At 40.9% G+C, this 25,985-nt stretch overlaps 1 protein-coding gene across 2 annotated transcripts in view; it reads left to right on the top strand.

Annotated features, from left to right (window-relative positions):
* Positions 1-25,985, top strand: part of ADAMTS19 (ADAM metallopeptidase with thrombospondin type 1 motif 19) — a 114,898-nt gene that overhangs the window by 8,079 nt on the left and 80,834 nt on the right. Inside the window, exons 3-6 of one of the 2 annotated variants that reach the window (XM_033164022.1) lie at positions 18,523-18,688; positions 23,163-23,335; positions 24,055-24,138; positions 25,583-25,740. In XM_033164022.1, coding sequence (XP_033019913.1) covers positions 18,523-18,688; positions 23,163-23,335; positions 24,055-24,138; positions 25,583-25,740 — 581 coding nt within the window. The remainder of the gene's footprint in view (positions 1-18,522; positions 18,689-23,162; positions 23,336-24,054; positions 24,139-25,582; positions 25,741-25,985) is intronic. The other variant, XM_033164023.1, reaches the window with a different exon arrangement.

The following is a 25,985-nucleotide window of genomic DNA, read 5'->3' on the forward strand; positions in this document are numbered from 1 at the left end:
CATTTATGTCTTTGCTTGGGCCCTGCTGGACTTGAAACAACCTTTGAATCTTTGAATGTATCAACAGTTCCCTGGAGACTCCAACTACTGGTAGGAGTTCAGCAGATTTTATCCTGGATTGCACCAGCTAGAAATCAGAATTAGACCCAGCAACAACAGCAATGGTTTCTGCAATGAACAGAAGTCCCAGGATATTTCAGGGTGGGTGGAGAGAGTACGGGCAGCTGGGATGATGTAAAATCCTGGAATGATTTAAAGCAAAGTAATTATTCTTGTCCTTTAGCCTTTTATTAATGTGCATGCCTGCGGAACCATATAGAAGGAGGACAGGGGTGTTGTTGACAGTGGCTCTGAGGCTGAAGAGAGCCAGTGGCATCTCAAGTGAGCATATCCTGCTCTTTGTGGTTGGCTGGCTGTAATCTGTGGAACAGCGCTACAGCTATGAAGACATCGTTGGCTTCCATTCCAAAATCTGATTTCAACCGAAGAACATTGAAAATAGCTTGCCAGCATTTTTTTTTTTTTGGTGAGGACTAGAGTTAGTTTAGTTTACTGCTGTTAAAACTTGCAGATTTGCCAGGTTTGATAGGATTTAAAAGTGAAATTGGGTGGGAAAAGTTGAGGTTTAAGCTGCAGTTCAGTTTGGTTGTTTAGACTCAAACTGTTGGGTTTGGGGGAAATGGCATTTAACTGATACCGAAAAGTAGTTGCTTAAACTAAAGTGTATCTGCCGGGTTTCAAACATTTGCATGTTGGGTGTCTCAATTTTTCTGGCGTATGGGTACAATGCGGACTATGGATGAATAGTCAGAACTGAATACTTTTTTTTGTACGGTGTATTGTTACTTGTTCTGATAGGTGTCAACATACTTATGTGTGTTTATATAGTGGGGATCTAGAGATTTTTTTGCTACTTATTTTTTCCCTTTTCTCTCCCCAAGTCCACCATCATGGTTTGTGTCTGATATATATATATATAGGCAGATGGTTCTGTTTGCTTACAACTGCATATTACAATGTGTATCCTATAAGTGCATCATCACATGTTAATAGCCTATAGCTGGTTTAAGTGCTTGATTCTTCTTTGCACAAGCAGACTCTAATTGTCACTTGGACTATATTAGACAGCTTTTTCTACACAATTATATATCTCTTTTTCGCTGCTACTGGTATTGTAGGGAAGATTGTCCTGATCTACAGGATGAGTTGCTACAGTCGTAGCTTGCCTACCATATGGGGATAGCTGTTGTTTGATTTGAAACCTTGGTCTCACTTTGCTCCCATCTACCCTTTGTCTTTCCCTCCTATAAACTTCTAAACACTTTCCTGGTAAGCCAAGGGTGGGAATGGGAACATGCAGATCAAGCAAATGTAAGCTACATTTATTTATCTAAAATGTCAGAAAGTACCAGTTTGAGTATACATTTTCTCTAGATATTGATCGTAAAATAGTGTGCAAAAACTGATGGGACTGAAAACTGGACTTTAAAAAAGTGCTTTATCCACTGAAATGGTAAACATTGACCATGACCAATCTGAGTCAGTCATGTATCTAAAAGTTTATACTCATTTTAATATAACATTTTCTTTCTTATTCCCTCACCAACATCAACGGAAATCCTTCCCAATCCAAGATTAGTTGTTTTTAATTGCAAATTGCTTCATCTTAGAAGAATAAATTATGGCATGGCATTTCTACAAACTTGTGCGGTATTTTGGGGGTTTTTTTTTAAAACAAATTGCAAGGAGAAAGTTTGTTCATAAGGGCATGAAGCTGATTGGGGATAATCTTTCTCACTGAAAGGTCGGAGAGTTCAAAAGGCTTTTCTTTGTTTATCTTAATTTATCGCTTGTTTGAGTTGTGGATAGATATGTTTAAACAGGCACTATCAGATTTACCATCAGAAGAAATGGCCTAGGTGGGAGGACATCAATGGAAATGTCAAATGGAAACGAAACAGATTTGTTTTATCACATAACTCAGGGGACAGCTCTGAAGGTATGATGTGATGGAGACCTGAGCTTCAACTACTGGTTAATATGAATCTAAGAGCTGAATGGTTTAAATGCAGGTACTGCCAGCACAACTGACTAATATGCAAATGCAATTGCACCAAGACAATTTTCCACCAACAGCACCAATGTTTATTTCTTTATTATGAGCACATATAGTAACAGCATTTAATTGTGGTGGTACAAGAACTGGTCAGAATGTACAGATCATGTGCAAAGGTTTACAATAAAAAGACCATTGGGGTAAAGAGAGGGGAGGGTTGAGACACGAGACTGGAATAGAGAAAGGATGAAAATACTGTTTTTTTTCCAACTATTTTGCAAACCACTTGGAGAGAATGATATATAGAAATGCTTGGCATAATAAAAATCCATTCAGTAGTTTCTAAGAAGAACCCAAAGCTCCGTGGAAGAATAGCGATAAAAGTTCTTGCTTCAATTATTGGCACCGTTAGCTAAAATAATCTGAAGTAACAGGGTTGATAAAGATTTCTGCTTGAGACTTTGGGGAATTAGTTCCAGGTAGATGGGCTAGTGATCTTACTTGCTAGAAAGCAGGTCCTTGTGTCTTCATGTGCTCATGGATACAGGAGCATGGAGGTGGTTTAGGAGAAACGTATCTGTGAAACAAGAAAGATCGAGTAAAGGTTCAGAGAGAGCTAAGAGAGAACTGAAGCTACACCACTGACTTTTGGCCAGACTCATCTAGTACCTTTCTAGACCTATTAAGCCCACAGAATAAAGAGACAACAGAGTAGCTTTGAGTTTCAAATAGGCAAAAATTTAATTGATCCTTTATGGAATCTTCAGTTGTCACATAGCCTAGCATAATCAACTCCCTCCTCCTCCTATGGATGCCCTATCAGGTAGAAGAGCTTTCCTTCACAAACTTTTTTTCTGGGCGAACCTCCTTAGTTTGGGACCATTGGATGAACTTTTCCCTGCTCATGGTCTTCACAAGTGCCAATATGAGCCTGTCTACATCACCTACAAGGCCTCACAGTAAGGTGAATTCGAGGTGGAAGACCTGCCGTTCTCTCCTTTAGCCTCATTTTCCTTGAAAGCGACAGATCTGAGGAAGTTTCCCTTCATTTTAGCATGTGACTCAGGCAGGGAGCTCATTTTTCTTTTCCTGAACCTTCACTGTACTTGCCAACCTATCCCACACTGAAAGCCACCCAGCAGCCAAACTCACGATGAGGTCAGTGTGGTGCTGGTGAAAAACAACAAAACAACAAAACTAAACTAAAACAAAACCCTTCTAGCCATTTAGCCAGTCTAGGCCAGCAGGGAAGGAAGTGCCTATATTCCGAGGCCAAAGGAAGGAAAGTAGAGAATTTGGGAAAGGACTGAAGTCTTCAGTAGCATCACCCACCCCTTCTGCACCCAACTGCTATGCAGCCAGTCTGGTCCCGAGGACTGGGAGTGGCAGAAATCACCGGCAGTCTATTGATACTGTTGTTCAACTTCTATGAAGAGTTCTTTAAGGAAAGGGAAGTCCTCAAAGAAGTCGTGGTCTGTTTGGTTCAAGACCACAGGGAGTGTAAGGATGTCTTTCCCATGCTGTATAGTTTCTCCCATCATAAGGGCCACCTTACTGTAAAAGCAAGGCTTTCTGGTTTCCTTGGGAAATAATATAGTCCATAATTACTGGCTGCAACCAGACAGCCTTAATCTGCTTCCTGGTAAATCTAACATTGGAGGTCGGAGGACTATTTCACTCTAATTTTAGGATTAAGTGGTGGTGTTTTGGACTGGACTCCTGTAAGCAAGAATAATTCTGTAGGTTTAATACTATGGGTTGATCCACACAATCAGTTAATATGACATTCTCCAAATCACATCCTTTCCCTCCCTCAATCTGGATTTTCTCATAGCAGGGCTCTGCAGAGTATCCCTGGTATGAGAAAATCTGGATGTGGGCAGCCAAGAAAATGGAGGCACAGAAAGCTTTAAAACACAATGTGGATTAACCCCAAGTCAGTGTAACATCTTAGTGGCTGTTATGTTTTTGTAAGCTAGTTTAACAAAGTCTGCATTACCCCAAGCCCCCAAGAATGGCTGTGTTCCAGGTTTATAACATAGCAAGCATATTCACCCCATACTGGCTTGTACAGTTTTTATCTAGAAGCTGCATGTTAAGCTAGACTAAAATCCTTTACCCAGTAAAGGTTATTAAATGGTCCCCATAGAGTTCTGTTATAACTACCACCACCTTCCCTGAAAAGTGGCACTCGGCTGGTTATACAGTCACTGTACCTGGGCAGGCAGTTTATATGAAGAAGTCCTTTTTTTTTGCAACTTCTAGGAATAGATAGCTGCATGTTCTCCAAGTCTCAAATGTTCAGATAGCTCTGCTTGAGTTGAATCGGTATTGGTGTCCCCACCCCAGCACAGCAACAACATGATAAGGGAGGAAATACCTCTATATCTTGGTTTCTGCACAAACATTTTGTAGTTCATATCCATAATCTGAAGAAGTCTAGATGTGAGTCTGGAAAATTTCCACTGACAAATTTGAGAAGATGTTTAGAATCATTAAAGTGGGCAGCCAAATCACTCTCTGAATCATTAAAGTGGGTAGCCAAATCACTAATCGTAACCAGATTATGCCGGAATTGAAGTGGAATAATTGCTTTGCTAAATCTCTGTGAAAATAGCAGTTTGCTCTTTTTTCCTTTTCTTTTTTTGCTAACTTTTTCTCCAAGTAACCAAGATGTTCTGCAAAGCATCATTCCTTAATGGATATGGAATGCGAACTACTACACAAATAACCATTTAACATCTAAAATTAGTTTTTAAAAATCACGCCAGGTTACTTGGAACCCATTCTTTGCTTTGCTGTTTAATTAAATAACATTAAAATTCTGCATACACTTACCTGGGAGTAAGCCCCAGTGCACTCAATAAGACCTACTTCTGAGTATGATACTTTGGATTGTACTTTAAGTACTAAATTAATTCCTTTATTTGAATGCTTTACAAGCTATCCAAAACATTCCCATAAATTGTATTAAAGGTTAGAAATGCCATTTATTCATGCACATCCAAGAAGTGGCACATGCACTTGTCAGTTCTTCTGACTCTGTTTTGAGGCTGCTATGCATCAAACCATAGTTGAATTTTAGCACTTTAATGCCTACTAAAATATTGTTTAAAAGCAATTTGCACTGATTTTGAATATTCAGCCGGAAGAAAACCTATTACAGAATAAAGAAGTAAAATATCTAATTATATGTTCCATATATAACTTAGCAGTCTTGTGAAACAGATGGGGAAGCCTGCCATTTCTTAAGTTTATAAAAATGCTGGTGGAGAGGAAAGAACTTGAATATTGTATATATGATACTGTTTCTCTTTCACAGCCTTTAAGTTGTGGATGCCACATCCCTTTCATGCTAGTTGACTTAAAAAGTTAATTTTTTTGTGGGTACATGCTGTGTATTATACGATGTTTTTCTCGGGTCCACCGGTACAAAAGTCAGAATTTAATTTCTGAATGAGTTCTATGCCCAGAAATGTAGAAATGTGCCCCAAGCCAACGCTAAGTGACTTCATTTTTTGAATGTGACTATCTTCCAACAATTGCATGTGCTTATTTAATTACCTCAGCTGTGCTACCTTGGACTCTCACCAGATCTTCAAAGCAGAGCTGGGTCAACTCAGGCCAGGTATCGCAGCTGTAGTTACTCAGCAAATGACACTCTTTGAGAACTGTTGCCCAGCTTCAGCAGCAGAATGCAAAACTACATGCGCTGCCTACATCTAATATTTAAAATGGCTATTCACCCTTCATTCCACAAGCCTGTCCTTAAGACTGAGAGCAATTGGCTTCTACTTAACGTTGCCATGATGTAACATGTGCACTGTTTATGAATAATTGCCAGTCCAGCTGGCTTTCTGAAGGTGAACAGAACGCTCTGACGATCACTGTGAAACTGAAGGGGAAGAGTCTTTCCTTTCTTCAGGACTGTTCACAAGCACATTTGTTTAACAAGCCAATCTTAAGACCATCTATTGATCTGTTCCTATCAATCTGAAGTTGAGATGGCTAGATCTGAATTCCGAATGAGTTGCAGTACCTTACAAATAATGCCCCCCTCGTGCTGCCAGTGAAGCTGAAAGCCCATCATAGGGCAGTTAAATGGGTTTCAAATGAATTGTTTTTGCTTCAGCCGGAACACATCCCATTCATGTCAATGGAGCTGCCTCCCTGGGAGCGCCTCTCATGAACGGGCGTGTTTACTTCTGTTAACACATTTCACTGAGACCTTAGCAAAGATGTCGCAGTGACAGGAACCTTGGTGATGTGCTGTTTCTCTGTCAGCCCTGCTTGCAAGAACAAATGTATCCAAACAATTACCGGTAACCCCTGTGTTGCAAACTGGAATCAACGACAATACAGGCAGTAAGTAAGTAAGTAGTAAGCCAACAACAACGTAGACAACGTAGACAGTGATCCCAGATAATCGGACTGTTTCGCAGGAATCTTCTTCAGCACAACCCATTAATTCGAAGAATGGACATAGCAATAAATGGTAACACCTTCTATGGAGCAGTGGTCATTATCCGGGACCACTGTCTACGTTGTTGGCTTACTACTTCGGCACCACAGAATGCAAATATAAAGCTTTACAGCTTGGCCTACCGGATATCATCTATTATATTGTTTCATTCAAAGACTCACATTCCTTCTACAGACCTTCTGAGATTCACAGACCTTTGTTTATGTGGCTTTAGATTCACAAGAGAACCTTATAAGTGTATATATTTGTTTATGTTGTACCATGTCGTGTATAAAATGCAATAAGTATTGTAGTGCTACTGGTCATCATGTTGCCTGTATTGTCGTTGATTGCAAGAGCAAATGGGCTGACAGCGGCAGCATTCTGATAGCATGGAAAGTTTGGCAATATAGTGGAACCTCGGTTGTCAAACATAATCCGTTCCAGAAGACCATTCGACAACCGAGGCGCAATGGGCGGTTGGCAATTTCAATGGAGAAATGCGCCTCGGAAGCTGTTCAACTTCTGAAGCACATTAAAAAATGGAAGCATTCACTTCTGGGTTTTCCGTGCTTGGGTTCTGAATCATTTGGCTTCTGAGACGCTCGAAAATCGAGGTTCCACTGTATAATGTCTTTGATTTTTTAAAATCAGTTTAAGAGGGTGGCATTCACCTAAAAAAAAAAATCCATCAGCAAAAGTCCTGTGCAAGAACTTCCATTTGCACAACGTGGCTTCCCCCAATCCCTGGCTCGCTCCCTGAAATTGAGCTGTGGGGGTTGGAGGTGGTTATTGCAATGACTCCCAGAAGAACACTATTTGGATGTTAGAACAATAAAAATATTTCTAAAAAGATCCTTCATTGTCAAGAGCCAGTGTGGTGTGGGGGTTAAGAGCGGTAGACTCGTAATCTGGTGAACCGGGTTCGCATCTCTGCTCTTCCACATGCAGCTGCTGGGTGACCTTGGGCTAGTCACACTTCTTTGAAGTCTCTCAGCACTCACCTCACAGAGTGTTTGTTGTGGGGGAGGAAGGGAAAGGAGAATGTTAGCCGCTTTGAGACTCCTTCAGGTAGTGATAAAGCGGGATATCAAATCCAAACTCTTCTTCAAGGAGCCTAATGTAATAGTTTCGTTCATGCAATATTGCAGAATTTATATCTGATTAAACATCAAGCAATTATGGAATGAAAGATTTCTGTTAGACTTTTTCTATGCACATGCAAGTGTGCTAAGCAGTATCACTTACTTGAAGATTAATAGCCCAGAACTTTCCAGAAACAAGAGCTGGCAGTTATTGGGCAGAACTGTGATTTTCTGTAAGATGGAAAATAAATGTCTGTGCTCACAGTTGGGTAAATATTCATAGTTCACATAATAATAAAATATACAAGACCAATTTTGTCATTTATAATGCTTGATAGTTAAAGTGAGATAAATTTTGCCTTCGATTTGTTATTTCATCCAATGCATTCAGGTTTAAGAGGTTTGGAGTGTATAGACTTGAGTGTATAGAATTATCACAATCTAAATGATTCCGATAAATTCCAATCTAAATACAAAATCAGATGGTGTCTTCACGAGAAAAAATAATGCAAGGCACCTCTAAGGGAGAAAATATTAAATGTCAATTTTGCAAAATAGACGTGCAGTGCCGTTTAATACCAAAGCTCCATCTTGTTGGAATAAATGTTGTGTATTTTTGGTTTGAAGTAAGAATTCATGGATTTCTGCATCATAAATCTAGGAGCAAGGGCATGATATATTTACTGTATCATGCTTTTGTGAATATATATTGGCTACAGCAGATTTTGGCTTTCAACTGTGAAAACAGCAGTTTAATAAATTACATCTTTAAAACTATTTTCCATGATCATCATATCATATTTATCCTGATTTGAAACACGAAAAGAAATGCTATTCATAATAATTAATGTGGTGCGATGCATAAAACAAATAGCTTGTTGCAACTGGCATAAAATTCAAAATCACTGTTGAGATATATAATCAGCTCTTTTATATGAGTGTTAAATTACAGTATTGTTCAAGAGGTGGGTGGGAGGGCTTGCTTGTAGGCATAGGCACTTGAAATGTTTTGCATGTGTTTGTATGGGTGCATAACTTACAGTTGGGGGTTTCAGTTCCCTGCAGAAGTGACTTTCATGTAGGAATTTGGCAATACGCGACATTGGTGTTAGAGATGCTTTTTGCAGGTCCAGGTGCCGTGCTCCCCAGTCCCCAGCCCAAGTAAATAAAAGACCCCTAAGATGGGTTTGGATCAAAACAGGCCACAGCTTTATTGAATACAGATGAAAGAGGTTTGGCTTGGGTATGGGGCAAATGAAGAAGAAGAAGAAGAAGAAGAGTTTGGATTTGATATCCCGCTTTTCACTACCCTAGGGAGTCTCAAAGCGGCTAACATTCTCCTTTCCCTTCCTCCCCCACAACAAACACTCTGTGAGGTGAGTGGGGCTGAGAGACTTCAGAGAAGTGTGACTAGCCCAAGGTCATCCAGCAGCTGCATGTGGAGGAGCGGAGACGCGAACCCGGTTCCCCAGATTACGTATCTACCACTTTTAACCACTACACCACACTGGCTTACTTCCAGCCCGCCAACCGGAAATGATGCGTAGGTCAATCCAGGTGGGGGTTCCTAAGACCTACATCAAACAGGGTGACCCCCGCAGGGACCACTGTCTGGGGGTCCTGGCCCCGTGGACATGACCACTCCCCCCGGATCCCTTTAATGGGATACCCTAGCGTTTGGAGGGGCTAAGGCTAAATGCCACTTCATCATTACATTGTCCCTTATGCATTCATGATGGGGGACGACGGCGACACATGGCATGCTGAGATACATCTCTGTAATATTTGAACGGTCAGACGCGAGCATGTTTTTATGAACTATTTGTATAGGGAATTCCAGAAACATACTGGGAGCCAATGTAGGTCTTTGAAGACCAGTGTTATGTGGTCTCGGCGGCTGCTCCCAGTCACCAGTCTAGCTGCTGCATTCTGGATTAGTTGTAGTTTCTGGGTCACCTTCAAAGGTAGCCCCACATAGAGCGCATTGCTGTAATCCAAACGAGAGATAACCAGAGCATGCACCACTCTGGTGGGACAGTCCGTGGGCAGGTAGGGTCTCAGCCTGCGTACCAGATGGAGCTGATAAGAATAAGGTCTTGATTCTCTTAGAATTAATCTCAACTGGATTAGAGTTGGAATGTTGTAGCGTCGTCTTTCAAACATGGCGTCGGGAGTGGAACTTGGTGGGTAGAAGCTGGTTTGGAGTCAGCTTCCAGATGAATTTTCACCAAGAAAACTGAACTGCTGTAATTTTAAAATAAGTTTTTTTTTCATCCTTTTCTAAAAAGTGAATTTGTGCACTTCAATTTGTGCACTCTGCTTCAGTACGAAGCCCCCTCTCCCCCCCAAAAGCCTTGTGGGGTACACAACTTCCCTTAAATAAAAGGGAAGCAAGTGACTTGTCTATTTTCATAATAGAGAAAATATTGGGTTTTGGTTTTCTTCAGCCTCTGCTCACACAAAATGTTAAAAACAGGTTCTGGGGCCGAGCATCTGTAGACATAACTAACGGGTTCAAACACTCTGACACATATGGTAGTACCTTACATGCATTGTTTGTTTGTTTGCTCCATCATCTTCACTAAATTAAGGTGGGAGGCCCCTGAAATACCACATGGCAATTCAAACCTCATCAAAGTTGAGGACTACCTAGAACATGGAGTTGTAGAAGATGGACACAAATGTTTTGTACATTCCCCCCCCCCAGTCCTGTAGGAGCATATTTCATTGAGGAAGGCTTGAGATATGCAGTAAATATAATTATTATTATTTTAGCCTTTATTTAGAAGGAGCTACTAAATGAGAACAGTCTTTCACAAAACATGGTTCCAGAATTTTCAAAGATTAGCTTGTGATTAAGTTATTTGAATACAAGTTGAAAATACCATATACACTTGTAAGTTTGTTGGTAATGTTGCATGAGATCAGTTTATTACAAATTACTTCTACCAATTGCCTTAAAATGCCAATTATAGTGAAAAACCTCTGTGATCTCAGATCTCTTGAGAACAGACCCCATAGGAGGAGGAAACTGATGTAGTTTTTCCACTGAAATAAATATAAGAGACTTCATTTCTTGCTTGTATGAAATACCTTGAGTTTTAAAAGATCTACATGTAGGGAGAAAAAGTGATTTTCTTTTGTGAATATTTACAGATACCATTTCAAGTTGGTTCTTTATATTCCGTTTATGTCTATAATTTCATTTTGTCCTTCATATTCCTTTTATGCCTATAAAATAATAATACACCCCTTGATTGCCAAAATGACCTCAAAACTGTCTATGACAGCCCTCACCTGGGCTGGTTCACTCCAGCGGAGATCCGTTTGTGGGTTGGATCGTGCGCATAAGCGTGCCTGCCCGCGATTTCCAGCATCTGCGCAGATGCAATTTCCGGCGCCTGCGTCTGCACAGATTTGATTTTTGGCACCATGGAAGCGAGTCCCCGCACCGCGTTGTGCCGATTTAGCGCAGCGCGCGGGGACTCCCCTGAGCGGGCGGTTAGGGGGTGTCTTGTGGGCCGCTTAAATGACCCTGTGGGCCGCTTGTGGCCCAAGGGCTTTAGGTTGCCGACCCCTGGTCTATGAGTACAAAATTTGACGATGAAGTATTCACTTATGAAGTTTTAGAAAGACTTGAAAAACACTGAGTTGAACTGTCTAATCAATGTATGAACATTGTATTCCATGTAACTGCTATGCAGAATTTATTGCTTCAGCATATTGAGATTAATTAATAGCCTTCTTCTGCACCCTGCATGAAGAAATTAGATTGGCGCTGAGCAAGTTAAAAATAATTTATTTGGTCTGCCTTAACTATTCTTTCACAAGGCTCACAATCACACCCTGTGCTTCAGTCTTCCCATCTGATCAACGTCACCTTCAGTGTCCATAGCATAATTGCCTGTTTCATTCATATATATTCAGCTATAGATATTTGATGATGCAGGAGGGCCACCCACCTGCAATTTCTCCAGTTCATCACAGGCTGACAAGTGATTCCATAGGGTAGCCAGACTGGACTGTTATAGTAAAAAGCAACGGTGAGTCTTGTGGCAGTTTTAACAGATATATTGTGGTGTAAGCTTTCATTATCCAGAACCCAGTTTTGTGCAACTGGTTAAGAAGGATCTAGTTTTTCAACCCTTGCTAATAGATCTCTTGGTTTTTAAAGATGCCGCAAGGTTCTTTCAGGTTTTTCATCTTCCTGGGGGAGGGGTCACGTTCTCCTCTGCAATGCATGTATATATTTTTTTAACATAGAAAATGCACGTCCAGATTAACAGTATCGCTTTCTGAAACTTCAAAAATGGCGCTCATGGTAATTGTATCTTGCAAATCCTCCCTAAGTGAATCCTGTGTTGTCATTACATTGAATTCTGTTGCCTCAGACTGGAACACACCCAGATTCATATCTCAGGGGTAAAGAAGGAGAAAAGCAGTATATAAATCTGTCATGCTTTCTGCAGGCTAGAATGCTATATATGGGGTAATAATTGTTTCTGAATGTTATTTTGCAGGGCAAAGCCAAGTTCTTAACTATGAAGTTTAGCTTGCGTCATATTTAATTATTTCCGTGTAGCCTCCAGTACTTGGGAATGATACACAGGATGCGGTAGTAATTATTATCTCAATGTGATATATGGTTCAAATGTGCTGTGTTCTCTTTTTTTGGTATATAACTTATCAGGGGCTTGCATAGATTCGAGATGAGCTTTGGGATTCTGTATGCTGGGTTTCTTCCAGTCTCTCAACATGGTTTTGTTAACACAAATTTTCAACGGCACCCCTGAGTAATTGCTGGCAAGAAAGTATACAGCCGAGCCTACTTAAAAATAAACTGTTTAAGAAATAGTCCTGTGAAAAGAATAACATTTTCTGCAAATGAGCTTTAACTTACATTAAATTAAAGTTAAGCTTTCTTGAAAAGAGTGAATGATTTCAAAGGAGTTAGCTGTGAAAAGAAAGAATTGACACAGAATAAAAGCACAGTACAGAAAAGCACTAAACTTTCTAGGGTCTAAATAAAAGTATAGCATGCATAGTTTAAATAGGGCTTGTTGTGAGCATCGAATCGGGCTTTAGTCATATATATCTAACATGGTTCTCAATACAAAATAAAAAATTCTTTCCAGTAGCATCTTAGAGACCAACTAAGTTTGTTCTTGGTATGAGCTTTCGTGTGCATGCACACTTCTTTAGATAGGTATCTTGACTCCTGGGTTAAAAAATCCTAGTGTCCTTCAAGCTTCCCCTGCAAACCATTAATTCTAACATAGTCTTCATTGTATCATTGACTTCAATGCAAGAATGACAACAGTGTTTTGAACAAAGCAATTTCAAGTGGATCATGTCTTCTTCAGAAGCCTTTTGCTACTCTGTTCCCTTTCTGTCTCCCATTTTGCCTCCGCCTTTCCTGATTCTGACTTTGCTTCTTCTAAGGTTTGTTTCCAAGCCCACATATTGAAACTGGTTTGTAAATGGACCCAGTGTGTCAACAGTTCTGATAATGAAGATGTTTCTCTTCCTTAATTTATAACTTTGTTGTTCAGTCGTTCAGTCGTGTCCGACTCTTCGTGACCCCATGGACCAGAGCACGCCAGGCACGCCTATCCTCCACTGCCTCCCGCAGTTTGGCCAAATTTATAACTAGTATCTTGTAAACTTTGACTCGACCTTGTGTTTGGCACTGCCTGGCAAAGTGCTCAGCCCAGCCCAGCTTCATGCAGCCTCGCAGTTCAAGGGAATTAGAACAATAAAACAATGAGATAAAACAATAAATTGAAACAACAAAACGAAGCACTAAAAGGAGTTAAGAAGTAAAACAGAAGAGGGGATTTTTAAAAAAGTGCTAAGGGTTGGTATAGAGCAGAAACTTGCTTTAGAGTTGGCCTTAGAGCTCAAAACCCTGCTTCAAGCATTCAACAGCCATCTTTCCTAATCTTAACATTGTTATCACAAACGTCACATGGTGACTGTTTGAGGCAGGGGTTATAATGTGAAGAGTGGGTCTTCCGGTGGATTTCTCCCATTAGAGGGAGAATTTCTGTGCTCTCATCTGCTGTTGCAAATAATGTTTTGTGGCAGACACGTACAACAGGTAGATCGTGATCTACCTGTAGATCAGTGGACGTCTGTGGTAGATCACTGGCTCCCACAAAGAAGCTCAACAATCTTGGCTCCCCTTAAAACAAGCTCAATGTTTTTGCCCTGCACCCCCCAAAAACAGGGCTTTCCTTCTCCCTAAAAAAGCTCAACAACAACTTTGACCTGAATGCCTAAAAAACAGGGCTTTCCTCCTCCCCCAAAAAGCTCAACAACTTTGATCATTGACAGTTTTTAATTCTGTAAGTAGATCACAGTCTCTTGGGAGTTGGCCACCCCTGTTGTGTGGCATTGAGAAGCTCCATGAGATGAATCAGTCCATGTGCTCAGCTGGTTTACACAGTCAGCCATCACACTGAACAACTGTACGCAGAAGGCCTTTCAAGTAACAGCATGTGTTCTTTGTATCGCACAGTAAACTTGTTCAGCACGGACTTGGGATGGATCTGCTTTTCTGGAAACTTGTGTTGTGCAACTAGCTGAAAAATCCCACAGTACTTTTTAAGGAGGGAGTTAACATGGATGAGAGACAGGACGTTTTCTTCATCCAACAAATTTAGAAAAGCCATCAGCAGGTGGATAGAGAACTTTAGGAAAAAATATGTTGTGCAGATCCAGCACAGCAAGTATGTCAGGAAGTACAGTTAATCAAAGACAGAGTTTACTGGCTACCATTTGGGTTATCATTTCTCTATCTGTCCAAAAATGAAGATAGTTGATGACAGAGGGCTGTACTCAGAACAGAATGATTGACTCTTTTATTTATCTAATCGTAGCTGGCCAAGTCTTGACTATTTAATCGGTGTGTTTGGTTTTTCTGCATGCTGTTTGTCTTGTGGGTGTTCTGTTTGATCATGATCTCATGATACATAGATGGCTGTTTTGATAACCGCTACCAACTTTGTGAGCAGAGACAGAAAGGTAAAAGCAGGGACAAAAAAAATGGATTGCAATTGTGCCACAAAACTTTATAGATCTTTTAAAAAGAGAGTACAGTCACACCTTGGTTGTCGAACAGAATTTACAAAAACGTTCTACAACCAAGGCACAGCTTCCGATTGGCTGCAGGAGCTTCCTGCACGCAATCGGAAGCCACGGAAGCCGCGTCGGATGTTCTGCTTCCAAAGAACGTTCGCAAACTGGAACACTCACTTCCAGGTTTGCGGCATTCGGGAGCCAAAACATTTGATTCCCAAGGTGTTCGGCTTCCAAGGTACAACTGTATGTGAGATGTAAAACCCACACAGGACTCTAAGACTAGGCTATGTTATCTCAGTTACAATTAACACGTCATATAGTTTCTAATACCCCAGAATTCACTAGTTGTGGTTGAATTGAAAAACTGTAATTTGAGACATGCTCTCTTTTCTCCTATATATGTTAGAAAATCTGTATGCATATGCTTATACAATGGCAACAAACTAGCTTACTTCTTTTTGAAAGATTATGATAGTAAGTCTTACACGCATAGAAGGGGTTAACAAAGGGGTGCAATGCCCACATGGAAGCCATTTAAAACACTTCCTCTGCATAACTACCCCAACTAGCTGCTGTACACCTGGGCTGGGGTGGAAATGAAATTCAGGTCAGGATTTTGACTTTGATGCAAGATTGGACCCAGTACCTGTCATTCCAGAGTTTGGAAGTCTATGCACATTTGGTGCAAGCTGCCACTGTGGCACATGATGTGATTTAAGGCCCATCAAGTGGTGGTCAACAAATGGCCTGTCCTGTATAAACATACACACAGTCTCTCTCTTATCTCCAATGACAACTCATTAGATGGTGTAACTCATGAGAAAATACTTCAAAGAATGATTCTATAAACCTGTTTCTTATCTTCATTGATATATTGCCAGATGTTGTGTTTCACTAAAGCAATAAAAAGTTACTTTTCTTTGTCCATTAATGAGATTCTTGTAAAAACACAGAGGCATGCTCCTGATATAAAATGAGCAGTCTCCTTTTATGTTTGTTGTTGTTTATCTTTTTTTTAAAAAAGTACTCAGTGCTTTACAATTACGTCATTCACCCTCTCAATGACTCCATGAGGTAGCTTAGGCCTAACGTACGGTGATTTGTACAAGGCCACCCAGTGAGCTTAACAACTGAGCAGTGGCTTGGATGTGACAATCCTACCCCATCCCTATCTGTTCATAAGTAAGTCTATTGAGTTCACTCGAACTTACGCCCAGGCAAGTACAGTGGTACCTCTGGTTAAGTACTTAATTCGTTCTGGAGGTCCGTTCTTAACCTGAAACTGTTCTTAACCTGAAGCACCACTTTAGCTAATGGGACCTCCCGCTGCCGCTGCGCTGCCAGAGCACGATTTCTGTTCTTATCCCTGAAGCAAAGTTTTTAACATGAAGCGTTATTTCTGGGTTTGCGGAGTCTGTAACCTGAAGCGTATGTAACCTGAAGCGTATGTAACCCGAGGTACCACTGTATCTATGGGATCACAGATACTGAATCTGTATGTGATCAGTATGCCGATGACGCTCAATTCTACTTCTTGGTAATACCTGAATCAGGTGAGGCCGTGTGAGTTTTGGACCACTGCCTGTGGTTGGTGATGGGCTGGAGGAGGGCCAGTAAACTGAAGCTGAATCTTGGTGAGACAGAAGCCCTGTGGGTGAATAGTTCCCAACTTCAGGAAACTGGATGGTTAGATATGTAGCTTAGATCTGATACTGTCACTGGAGACACAGGTATCCTAAGTCCTTTTTTCTAGCTTTGACTGGTATGCCAGCTGCAGACATTCTTGGACAAGGTTAGCTGAACCACAGTGGTGATCTCTAGACTACTGCAGTGCACTCTATGTGGGGCTGTTCTTGAGATTGGTTTGGAGATTGCAGCTAGCACAGGATGCTGTGGAATGACGTTTGCCTGGACAGGCATATCAGCATATTGTACTGGTGCTGAAAGCTCTGCCCTAGCTGCCAGTACACTATCAAAATAAGATTAAGGTACTACTTTTAGTGGACAAAGCCATAAACTGTCTAGGACAAGGTTACATTGCTGCTGCCATGAGTGCTGGAAGGAAGACCGCTCCGTGCTATCATATCTCCTATCAGTCTCATCTTTTCCAAGCTAAACATACCCAGCTCCCTCAGCTGTTCCTCACAAGGCTTGGTTTCCAGACCCTTGATCATCTTGGTTACCGAAGTTCCAGTTTGTCAATATCCTTACTCAACTGTGGTGCCCAGAACTGGACACAATATTCCAGGTGTGGTCTGACCAAGGCAGAATAGAGTGGTAATGCTACTTCTGCATCACACTGTTGACTCATGCTAAGCTTGTGGTCTACAAAGAACCCTAGGTCCTTTTCAGTTGTACTACTGGCAAGCTAGGTATCCCCATCTCCAATCTGTTAATGTCATCTTAAATCCAGATTCTGTCTTCAGTGGTATTGGCTATCCCTCCCAGTTTGGTGTCATCTGAAAATTTGATGAGCATCCCCTCGATTCCAGTGTGATGGTGTGGTTAAGAGCGGTAGACTCATAATCTGGGGAACCGGGTTCGTGTCTCCGCTCCTCCACATGCAGCTGCTGGGTGACCTTGGGCTAGTCACACTTCTTTGAAGTCTCTCAGCCCCACACTCACCTCACAGATTGTTTGTTGTGGGGGAGGAAGGGAAAGGAGAATGTTAGCCACTTTGAGACTCCTTCGGGTAGTGATAAAGCGGGATATCAAATCCAAACTCTTCTTCTTCTTCTTCTTCTTCATCCAAATTGAACAACAACAGGCCAAAGACAGAACCTTGTGGGACTCCACTTGCCACTTTTTTCCAGGATGACAAAGAACTATTAATGAGCATTCTTTGGGGTTGGTCACTTCAACCATCTGGAACAGCCCTCCTCATTGTCCCCGATTCATTGAGTTTCTATGCAGACTAAAGCAGCTTAATGTGACCGGTACTTTGAAACACTCTTCCCTCTGGAATCAGACAGGCACCCACAATTCTGATATTTTGCTGCTTACTGAAATCATTTGTTTCTCCACTTTTTCTTTTTCTTTTACAGAAATTAATTCAATTGAATGTAGGCAATTCTGTATTTTATAATGCTGTAATTTTATGATGTTTCAATTGTACATTGCCATACATCCATAAATGATATAAATAAACTCTGCCTGCCCCACACCCGTCAGCATCTGTTCCCTGAGGTGGTTGCCTCATTCTGCCCAATGATAGGACCGGCCTAGATTTGGATTCCCAGCATGTGTACTTGCAGCAGAAAAAGCTTGTACCATGTTTCCCCAAGACAGAGATATTTTCCATGTAGAAGGAACAATAATATTTGAAGCAGCCTTAGGTGTGTTTTTTTCTGACCAGAAGTATTTTATTAATAACTACCCTTCATTTTAATAAACAAAGACATAAATGATAATGTGGAATGTTGTAAGACGAGTGTATAGATTGTGCAGAACATATTTAAACGGCCTCTTGGGCCCTCCAAAGCAAGCTTTGAGAAATCTAAATATTTCACTGTGCATCTGCTACTGGCACACAGCCACCCACCCACATTAAGTCAAAGTAAATGACATTTATTTTAGCGTTTAGAAAGAAAGAGGCTAATGGAACAGGACCTGGCACCTGAGTTGCCTATATCTGCGCGGCTGGACCTGCCTCCAGAACGCCATGGTTTGGGGTTATTGTACTGATGTTATTCACGGCTCTTCATCACAAGCATTTGCTGGCTGTTTTGGGAAGTCTTAAACATTAAGGGTCTATTTGAAATTTATTCTGTTTTTGTGGCATGGTGGAGCCTCGTTGAATAACACACCGTACCTGTTGCTTTTGTTTCCCCCTGCAGATGGGTTTTTTGCAGCTGAATGACGACTTCATATTTGTTGAACCACTCAATCACACGTTGGCTGTGACAGGCCATGCGCATCGCGTCTACAAGCGTAAAAGGTCCCTACCTGAGAAAGCCACTGAAAAGCCTGCTTCTCATAGTCAGTACTGTGGTGTTATTACTGGTAATGTAATCCCTGTTAACCTATTTAATGCAGTAGGCGCTTATTGTAAGAAACAAATACCTTTTTCTTAATCTCCAGTCACTATTCGTGTTACCTGGGTACTATTACTTTAAATGACAAATAGCCCTATTCCATAGTTGTTAAGTTGTAGAAAGCGCCATTGATTTCAGTGGTCTATAGTTTGGATTGTCCCATTAAACACAATACTCCTTGGAGTTTCACTCAAATTAGTGAGACTTGCTTCCAAGTACACGGAGCCTCGGTCTCTGTTTAAAATCAGTGGACAGAAACTCCTTTACTTGGAAATAAATTTAACTGAAGACAGTTTCCAAGTAAATGTGTTTAGAATTGATACGCCAGGATTCTAACAGGACAAGTCGCAAATCAACTTGCCAACTCACTTTTTGGATAGGACCACACTCGCTTCTGCAATGAAAGCTGATTCCCTTTTTGTCTTTGTTCTGATCTGTCTCTTCTTCATTGTGGTTCTCAAATGTTGTGCTTAAGATAAACTGCTCAAGAGCCAAGCTCACTGCGTCAAAATACAGTTCTTGCAAAACCACTTCAGGGTTTTTACTTTGTTTCCAGGTTAATTAAGCCTACTTTCTTAATTCGTTTAGGACTTGCTCACATTTGTTCATTATCTAGCCGTTAATCCACTTCCTCATCCCCTTCTTTGAATTAGCCTGGATTAATCATCTGCATATATTTGAATTTGCATATGAGGAGGAACTTCAGTGTTTCCCATTCATACCAGTAGGCATTCCATTTTGTGTTGTTCCTTCCTTCAAATTTGTTGATTCTGTTTTGCCACGTAAGTACTGACGCAGGTGGTGCTGTGGTCTAAACCACTGAGCCTCTTCTGCGTGCTGATCGAAAGGTCGGTGGTTCAAATCCCCATGACGGGATGAGCTCCTGTCGTTCTGTCCCAGCTCCTGCCAACCTAGCAGTTCGAAATTATGCCAGTGCAAGTAGATAAATAGGTACCACTGCGGCAGGAAGGTAAACGGTGTTTCCATTCTCTTTGGTTTCCGTCATGGTGTCCCATTGCGCCAGAAGCGGTTTAGTCAAGCTGGCCACATGACCCAGAAAGCTATCTGTGGACAAACACTGGCTCCCTTGGCCTGAAAGCGAGATGAGTGCCACAACCCCATAGTCGCCTTTGACTGGACTTAACCATCTGAGAGTCTTTTACCTTTACCTTTACCTTTTTACTGACAGGGTATGTGTGCAGATAGCTGTGCATGCTATCTTTAAAAAAAAAAAAAATCCCCGCCCAGGAAGTGTGCAAAAACACACAGTCAGACAATTGTAAGTTTTTGCAGTTTTTGAGTTTTGTGCAAATTGGAGGGATCAAAAGAATATGGCTCACTCTTAATATTGCACTAACTAACACACCGTAAAAGAAACTGAAGCAATTGTAAATTGTCAGCACAAAATTCACCCCCCCCCCCACACACATATCTTGCATAGAATTTTTTTTAATGCTTCTCTGGTTTTCTAGTTCTGTGCAATACTGTGAGATCAAAAGGTAAAATATGTCTCAGAATAGGAGCATACCGGAAATAGTTATGAGATTAGTGGGGAAAGAAATGAAAGCACTGTGGAAATTGTGGGCATGGAAAGGGAAGTAGTAGACAGTTAATCTACCCATCCAAAAAAGCACCCCACCCCAAAAAATCATCTGTGACCCAGTTTGGATCCCAATCCCACCCACCCCCAATCTATTGGATTAACCCTGTATTGGGTAAACCTGAATTTACAGGGGAAAGCATCAAGATTGGTGTTGTTTAAGGGTAATGATCAGGGACGTCCAACTCCCAATAGACTGTGATCTACTCACAGTATAAAAAAATACTGGCAGTGATCTTCCCATTGTCATTGGATGGACCAAAGTTGTTGAACTTATTTTTAGGAAGCCAAAGTTGTCCCCCCTTTTTTGGGGGGGAGGAGATCACAGAGGAGCCAAAGATCTAACAGTATCTACCAGGAACACCCCACGATCTACCAGTAGATCTCAATCTACCTGTTGGACATGCCTCGACTTGACAAATTAAATGGGAATGCAGACACAGTAAACGGGTGTGGATGAACCCTTAGATTCATCACATGCATACTTTGTCAAATAAGCTCAATGAAAACTAGCACTTTAAACTGAATATAGTAATGGTTCAATCTTGTTCAGCCTCAGAGCGTCAAGATTGGAATCAAATTACGTGGGTTTTGCTCTTTCTTGCTTATGTTGGCAATATTATCTGAAGGAATGATGATATCAAAATGTGTGCTTCATCTCCCTTGTCACTACTACTACTACTACTGTTATTATGAATGAAATCGTGGGGATAAGAGACTCTTTCTCCTCATCCTGGATTTTCAAAAGTGGCAGGTATGGACACAACCCACTTAGGTTTCTCTGTCTGCGGAACCTCACTTTTAGCAGTTTAAAAACATTTATTTTATCCTTTCATTCTTTTGCCCAAAACAAATAACAGCAGCTTCCATCTTTCCGTGTGTTTAGCTCGTAATAACATCTTTAGGAGCTATCATTGTTTTTGGTTATTTTGTGTGTGTGTGTGTGTGTGTGTGTGTTTAAAGACTCCCACACACAGACCCTTTTTTTTTGTTTTCTTCCTCATCTGTGTGGTCTGTCTTGCAGTTCCTCCGTAGGCACTGGTTGCATTTAAAGACGCTCTTCAGCATTCTAGGATTCCTACTGAGAGACCAAAGGGAAGTAGAGCAATTTTAAACAGAGAATGTTGCTGGAACCAGTCATCTCTTGAAATGGAAGAAGGCTATTAAATGTGACAGCTGTATACATAATGGCCTTTTTGTTGTAAATTAAAAAATAAAATTAAAACCCAGTGCAAAGTACTCAGAAACACCAGCATTAATAGACTTGCAGAAGGGATGGAGTGAAAGTGTTTTCACTAATATTTTATCACATAGGGATATTTTCTTTAGTTTTTAAGCATCTCTCCCCCCCCAGCAAGCTTAACTACTGAGCTGTGATGCTTTTATATCTGCAAGTTGAAGGTGGGGGGGGGGAGGAAGAGATGAAAACGCCATATTGTTTTATTAGCATTCTCCATCCCTAACCTGAACAGTTTTTAAGTTATTGTCCATAAATGTTTCTTGCCAGTTTCTAGGAAAGCAATTTTGATTATTTTATTGCATTTCATGACTAAGAAAACTAAAGATGAGATTGGAAATACTTACGATGCCTGTTTTGGAATTGAAATTTTAATTTAGTGTGTACTTGCAACATGAGAATCCACCTCCCATGTTTTTTTATTTAACTTCATAGATGCTGTAGAAATACATTCTAGGGAGCTGTGATTGATTCACAGAGCTGAGGTTGAATTAATGATAAAAAAATACGTGTAATATGCCTGCTGATGATTCAGGTTCATCATGGGCTAACCTATCCCTCCCATTTTAGGTAGGTGTTCCCTGGGAGGCAGAGCTAGTTGGCATTCTAAAAGGAGGGGGAACAACCGTTAAAAGGCAGTTGGGGGTTTGGCAGTTGGGGGTGGAGGATTAGAGAGAGAAAATGCGAGGTTAGGCTTTGGGGAATGGGAGAAAAGGTCATTACCATTGCTAAAGGGATGCAGGAAATATTATAACAAAGCTGAATTACATGAGAAGAAGATTTGTACCAGTAATAACCCGAGACATCCATGTTTTCAAGTTACCTAATAAAGTTAAATGTGCTTAAACATTAAATATATATATACGTGTAGCTTCTGAATTTTGAGGTTATGGAAGCATGTTGCCTCTAAATCTACAGTATTTCCTGCTTCTACAGAAAAAAAATATTAAGTGAACTATGTGTGCCTCATTAGTCTTAGTTCAGGGGGATCTACTATAGAGCAAAGTTAGCAGCATTGCAAACCACGGAAATGTGAAGCAGCATAAACCCATCAAATGCTCTGCAACTTGTGTTAAGCAATTAATTGATTTTTGAGGCCAGTCGGTTATCTGTTGGACACATGAGCATGACCAGAATGAGCAGACGTGCCAGTTACTCTAAAACAGGCTTCCTCAAACTCGGCCCTCCAGATGTTTTGAGACTACAATTCCCATCATCCCTGACCACTGGTCCTGCTAGCTAGGGATCATGGGAGTTGTAGGCCGAAAAACATCTGGAGGGCTGAATTTGGGGAAGCCTGCCGTAAAAGTTTACAGCAGGAAGTGTAATTTATACTCATTAGCATTGTATAATCCGTGGTTGGTAAGTATTTCATTTATAAGTTGATAATTACTAGAGGTTTGAACAAAAGCCATAAAACATGTATCCCAGTGAAACATATTTTGTTGTTGTCGCTAAAAATGGCTAGGATACCTTTCTGTCAACCATAGAGCATATATTTGGATGCAGAAGAGACCCAGCATCTCTATAGAGATGACCCAATAGCATAATTCAGTATAAAGCATCTTTACGCAATCATTTGTCTACAACTTGTTTCTGTTGCAGAGAAAAGAATACCCAAGAGCCAAAAAGGAACAGAAAGCGGACGAGGAAAAAGATATTCCTATAAATTACCTCAAGAATATAATGTGGAGACTGTAGTTGTTGCAGATCCGGCTATGATTTCCTATCACGGCGCAGATGCAGCTAGACGATTTATCCTAACAATTCTAAATATGGTAGGGAACATTGAGACTTTTTGTAAAGATAATATGCTGGGTGATCACCAACTAAGTCATACCCATTGCAAACTATGAGTGTAAGTTAATGGATACCTTTTATCCCAGTTGGTCTACTCTACCGTCAATTTAAATTAGCTTGAAGTTCAGTAAAGCGCAAAACATAGCTTAATTGTATAAAATCATTAGGATTGGAAGGTGGGGTCCTAGTGTAGGTCAGAGTCTTGATTAGTACTCTTATGAAGGCGCAGGATCTGACCCAAGCTCCCATCTGCAGTGCAGACTCAACCTTTTTGGCCCTTTTCGTTAGGCTTCCATAGATGTCTTTGTGAGATATAACAGTGCCAGCCTAGCCTTATTACATTAGTACACTATGATATTCCTTGAACATTCAGTAAAAAAAAATGAAGGAGTCAACAGTACGTTCCACTCTCACTTATATAAAGTTCTCTGTGTGCTTGGATGTGAACATGAGCTTCTAATTCCATCAAGGAAAGTTGATCTGTGTGTGCAAATGAAGATGAGCTCTCTGCCCCCCCCCCAAAAAAAAAAACAGATGATGAGGTTGTTCCGAACATGGAGACTGTGTTTATGCATTGCCCAGCCCCAATTGTTATATAATTGTTGTATAAAACACTCAGAACTCGTCAGACCGCCAAAGTAGATTTGTGATTTTAATTTCACAATTCTGAAATAGTATTTTAATCCATTTGTTTTAGGTGTTCAATCTTTTCCAACACAAAAGCCTTGGGATTCGAGTGAACCTTCGAGTGACTAAGCTTGTTTTGCTTCATGAGACTCCAGTAAGAAAGTACTGCATTTACCTTTTCCATGTATTCTTATCATTATTATTTAGAATAGACTCCTGTACAGATAAAGGACATGCACTCTTAAATTATAAGGTTGGGTGGAAATGATAAGGGAGGACACATTTTGGTGAAGCTTTCTCAAGCAGTGAAAAACATCTCTCCACTTCTAGCGGAGGTGCTCAAAAGGGAAGGGGGCAGCTCCTTCTAGCCGTTCTGTCTGGTGACACACTAAATTGTCCCCCTGCTTAACGGCAGGGAGTTGTGCCTTGTGCCTAGTTATGGGTACTTACTACAAATTATGGGATGCAGGTGGCACTGTGGTCTAAACCACAGAGCCTAGGGCTTGCCGATCAGAAGGTCGGCGGTTTGAATCCCAACGACGGGGTGAGCTCCCGTTGCTCGGTCCCAGCTCCTGCCCACCTAGCAGTTTGAAAGCATGTCAAGTGCAAGTAGATAAATAGGTACCACTCTGGCGGGAAGGTAAACAGCGTTTCTATGTGCTGCTCTGGTTCGCCAAAAGCGGCTTAGTCATGCTGGCCACATGACCCAGAAGCTGTCTGCGGACAAATGCCGCCTCCCTCGGCCTATAGAGCGAGATGAGCGCCGCAACCCCAGAGTTGTCTGCGACTGGACCTAATGGTCATAGGTACCTTTACCTTTATCTTTTACTACAAATTATGTTTGGAAACCACCATTCATAGAATCATAGAATTGTGGTTGGAACCCTGTGCAATGCAGGAGTCTTTTGCCCAACATGAGGCTCGAACACATGACCCTGCGATTAAGAGTCATGTGTTCTACCAACAGAGCTATGTGTGCCATCAATCACGAGCACAAAGCTTTCACCTGAGTAGGGATCCTCGGCTATTTCAATGTCATGAGTGGCTTCAAATGCACAGCGGGGATTGGTCAAGTAATGTGAGGAAGAGAGTGAGGTCTTCCTTTGTTGAAAAACACAATTACAGCATGGCTGTACAAAACAACATGAGGATATTATTTTTAGGTTAATGTTAAGGGAAGATGCACTTAGATCTCTGAAGCTGTTTGAAGGTGTATTGAACATTTTGTGTATGTGTCTTTTAAGTCACAAATATGTAATTCAGGTCAAACAGCTCTGTAAACAGTGTGATTCAATTTATCCAAATTCCCTGATGCAGACAAAAGTATTTAGAGAATCTAAAGTTTAGACAAGTCAGACTTTTAATTACACATGTTTGTAGTCAGCTGGAAGGGGGAACATTATGTTTGTTGTAATGAAATAGATGTTTTAATATTGATTGTGGAATAGCAACCAATATTTGAATTTTTATAGAACAACAAAATTCTCTGTTATATGTTTTTAGAAGTCTTTAAAACACACAAACACACACACACTCGTTTGTTTTGGAAAGCCGTGTAGATACATATGTTACAACAAGTAAAACATTACACCTTTTAGGCTGACATGTATATTGGACATCATGGTGAGAAAATGCTGGAGAGTTTCTGCAAATGGCAACATGAAGAATTTGGTAAGAAAAATGACATCCATTTAGAGATGTCAACAAGCTGGGGTGAAGATGTCTCACCAGTAGACGCAGCCATATTAATCACGAGGTAAGTTGCAAGTTTTTTTTCCCTTTTGTTAATGGCTGTGAACCTCATACAGCATTCTGCAGGCACTCTGATGAGTTGGTCGGTGATGGAAATCCCCAAAACGAAGCAAACAGTCAAAAAAAAAGAAAGGCAAAAGATGCAGGAATGAAGGGGGGCAGGAAACACCTCAAAAGATGAACAGAAGACCACTTATTGCCCACAGAGTTTAGTGTTACCCTTCCTCAGGTGTGATGGAGAAACAAGAT

Source organism: Lacerta agilis, chromosome 11 (genome assembly GCF_009819535.1).
Source record: "Lacerta agilis isolate rLacAgi1 chromosome 11, rLacAgi1.pri, whole genome shotgun sequence".
Taxonomy (NCBI): domain Eukaryota; kingdom Metazoa; phylum Chordata; class Lepidosauria; order Squamata; family Lacertidae; genus Lacerta; species Lacerta agilis.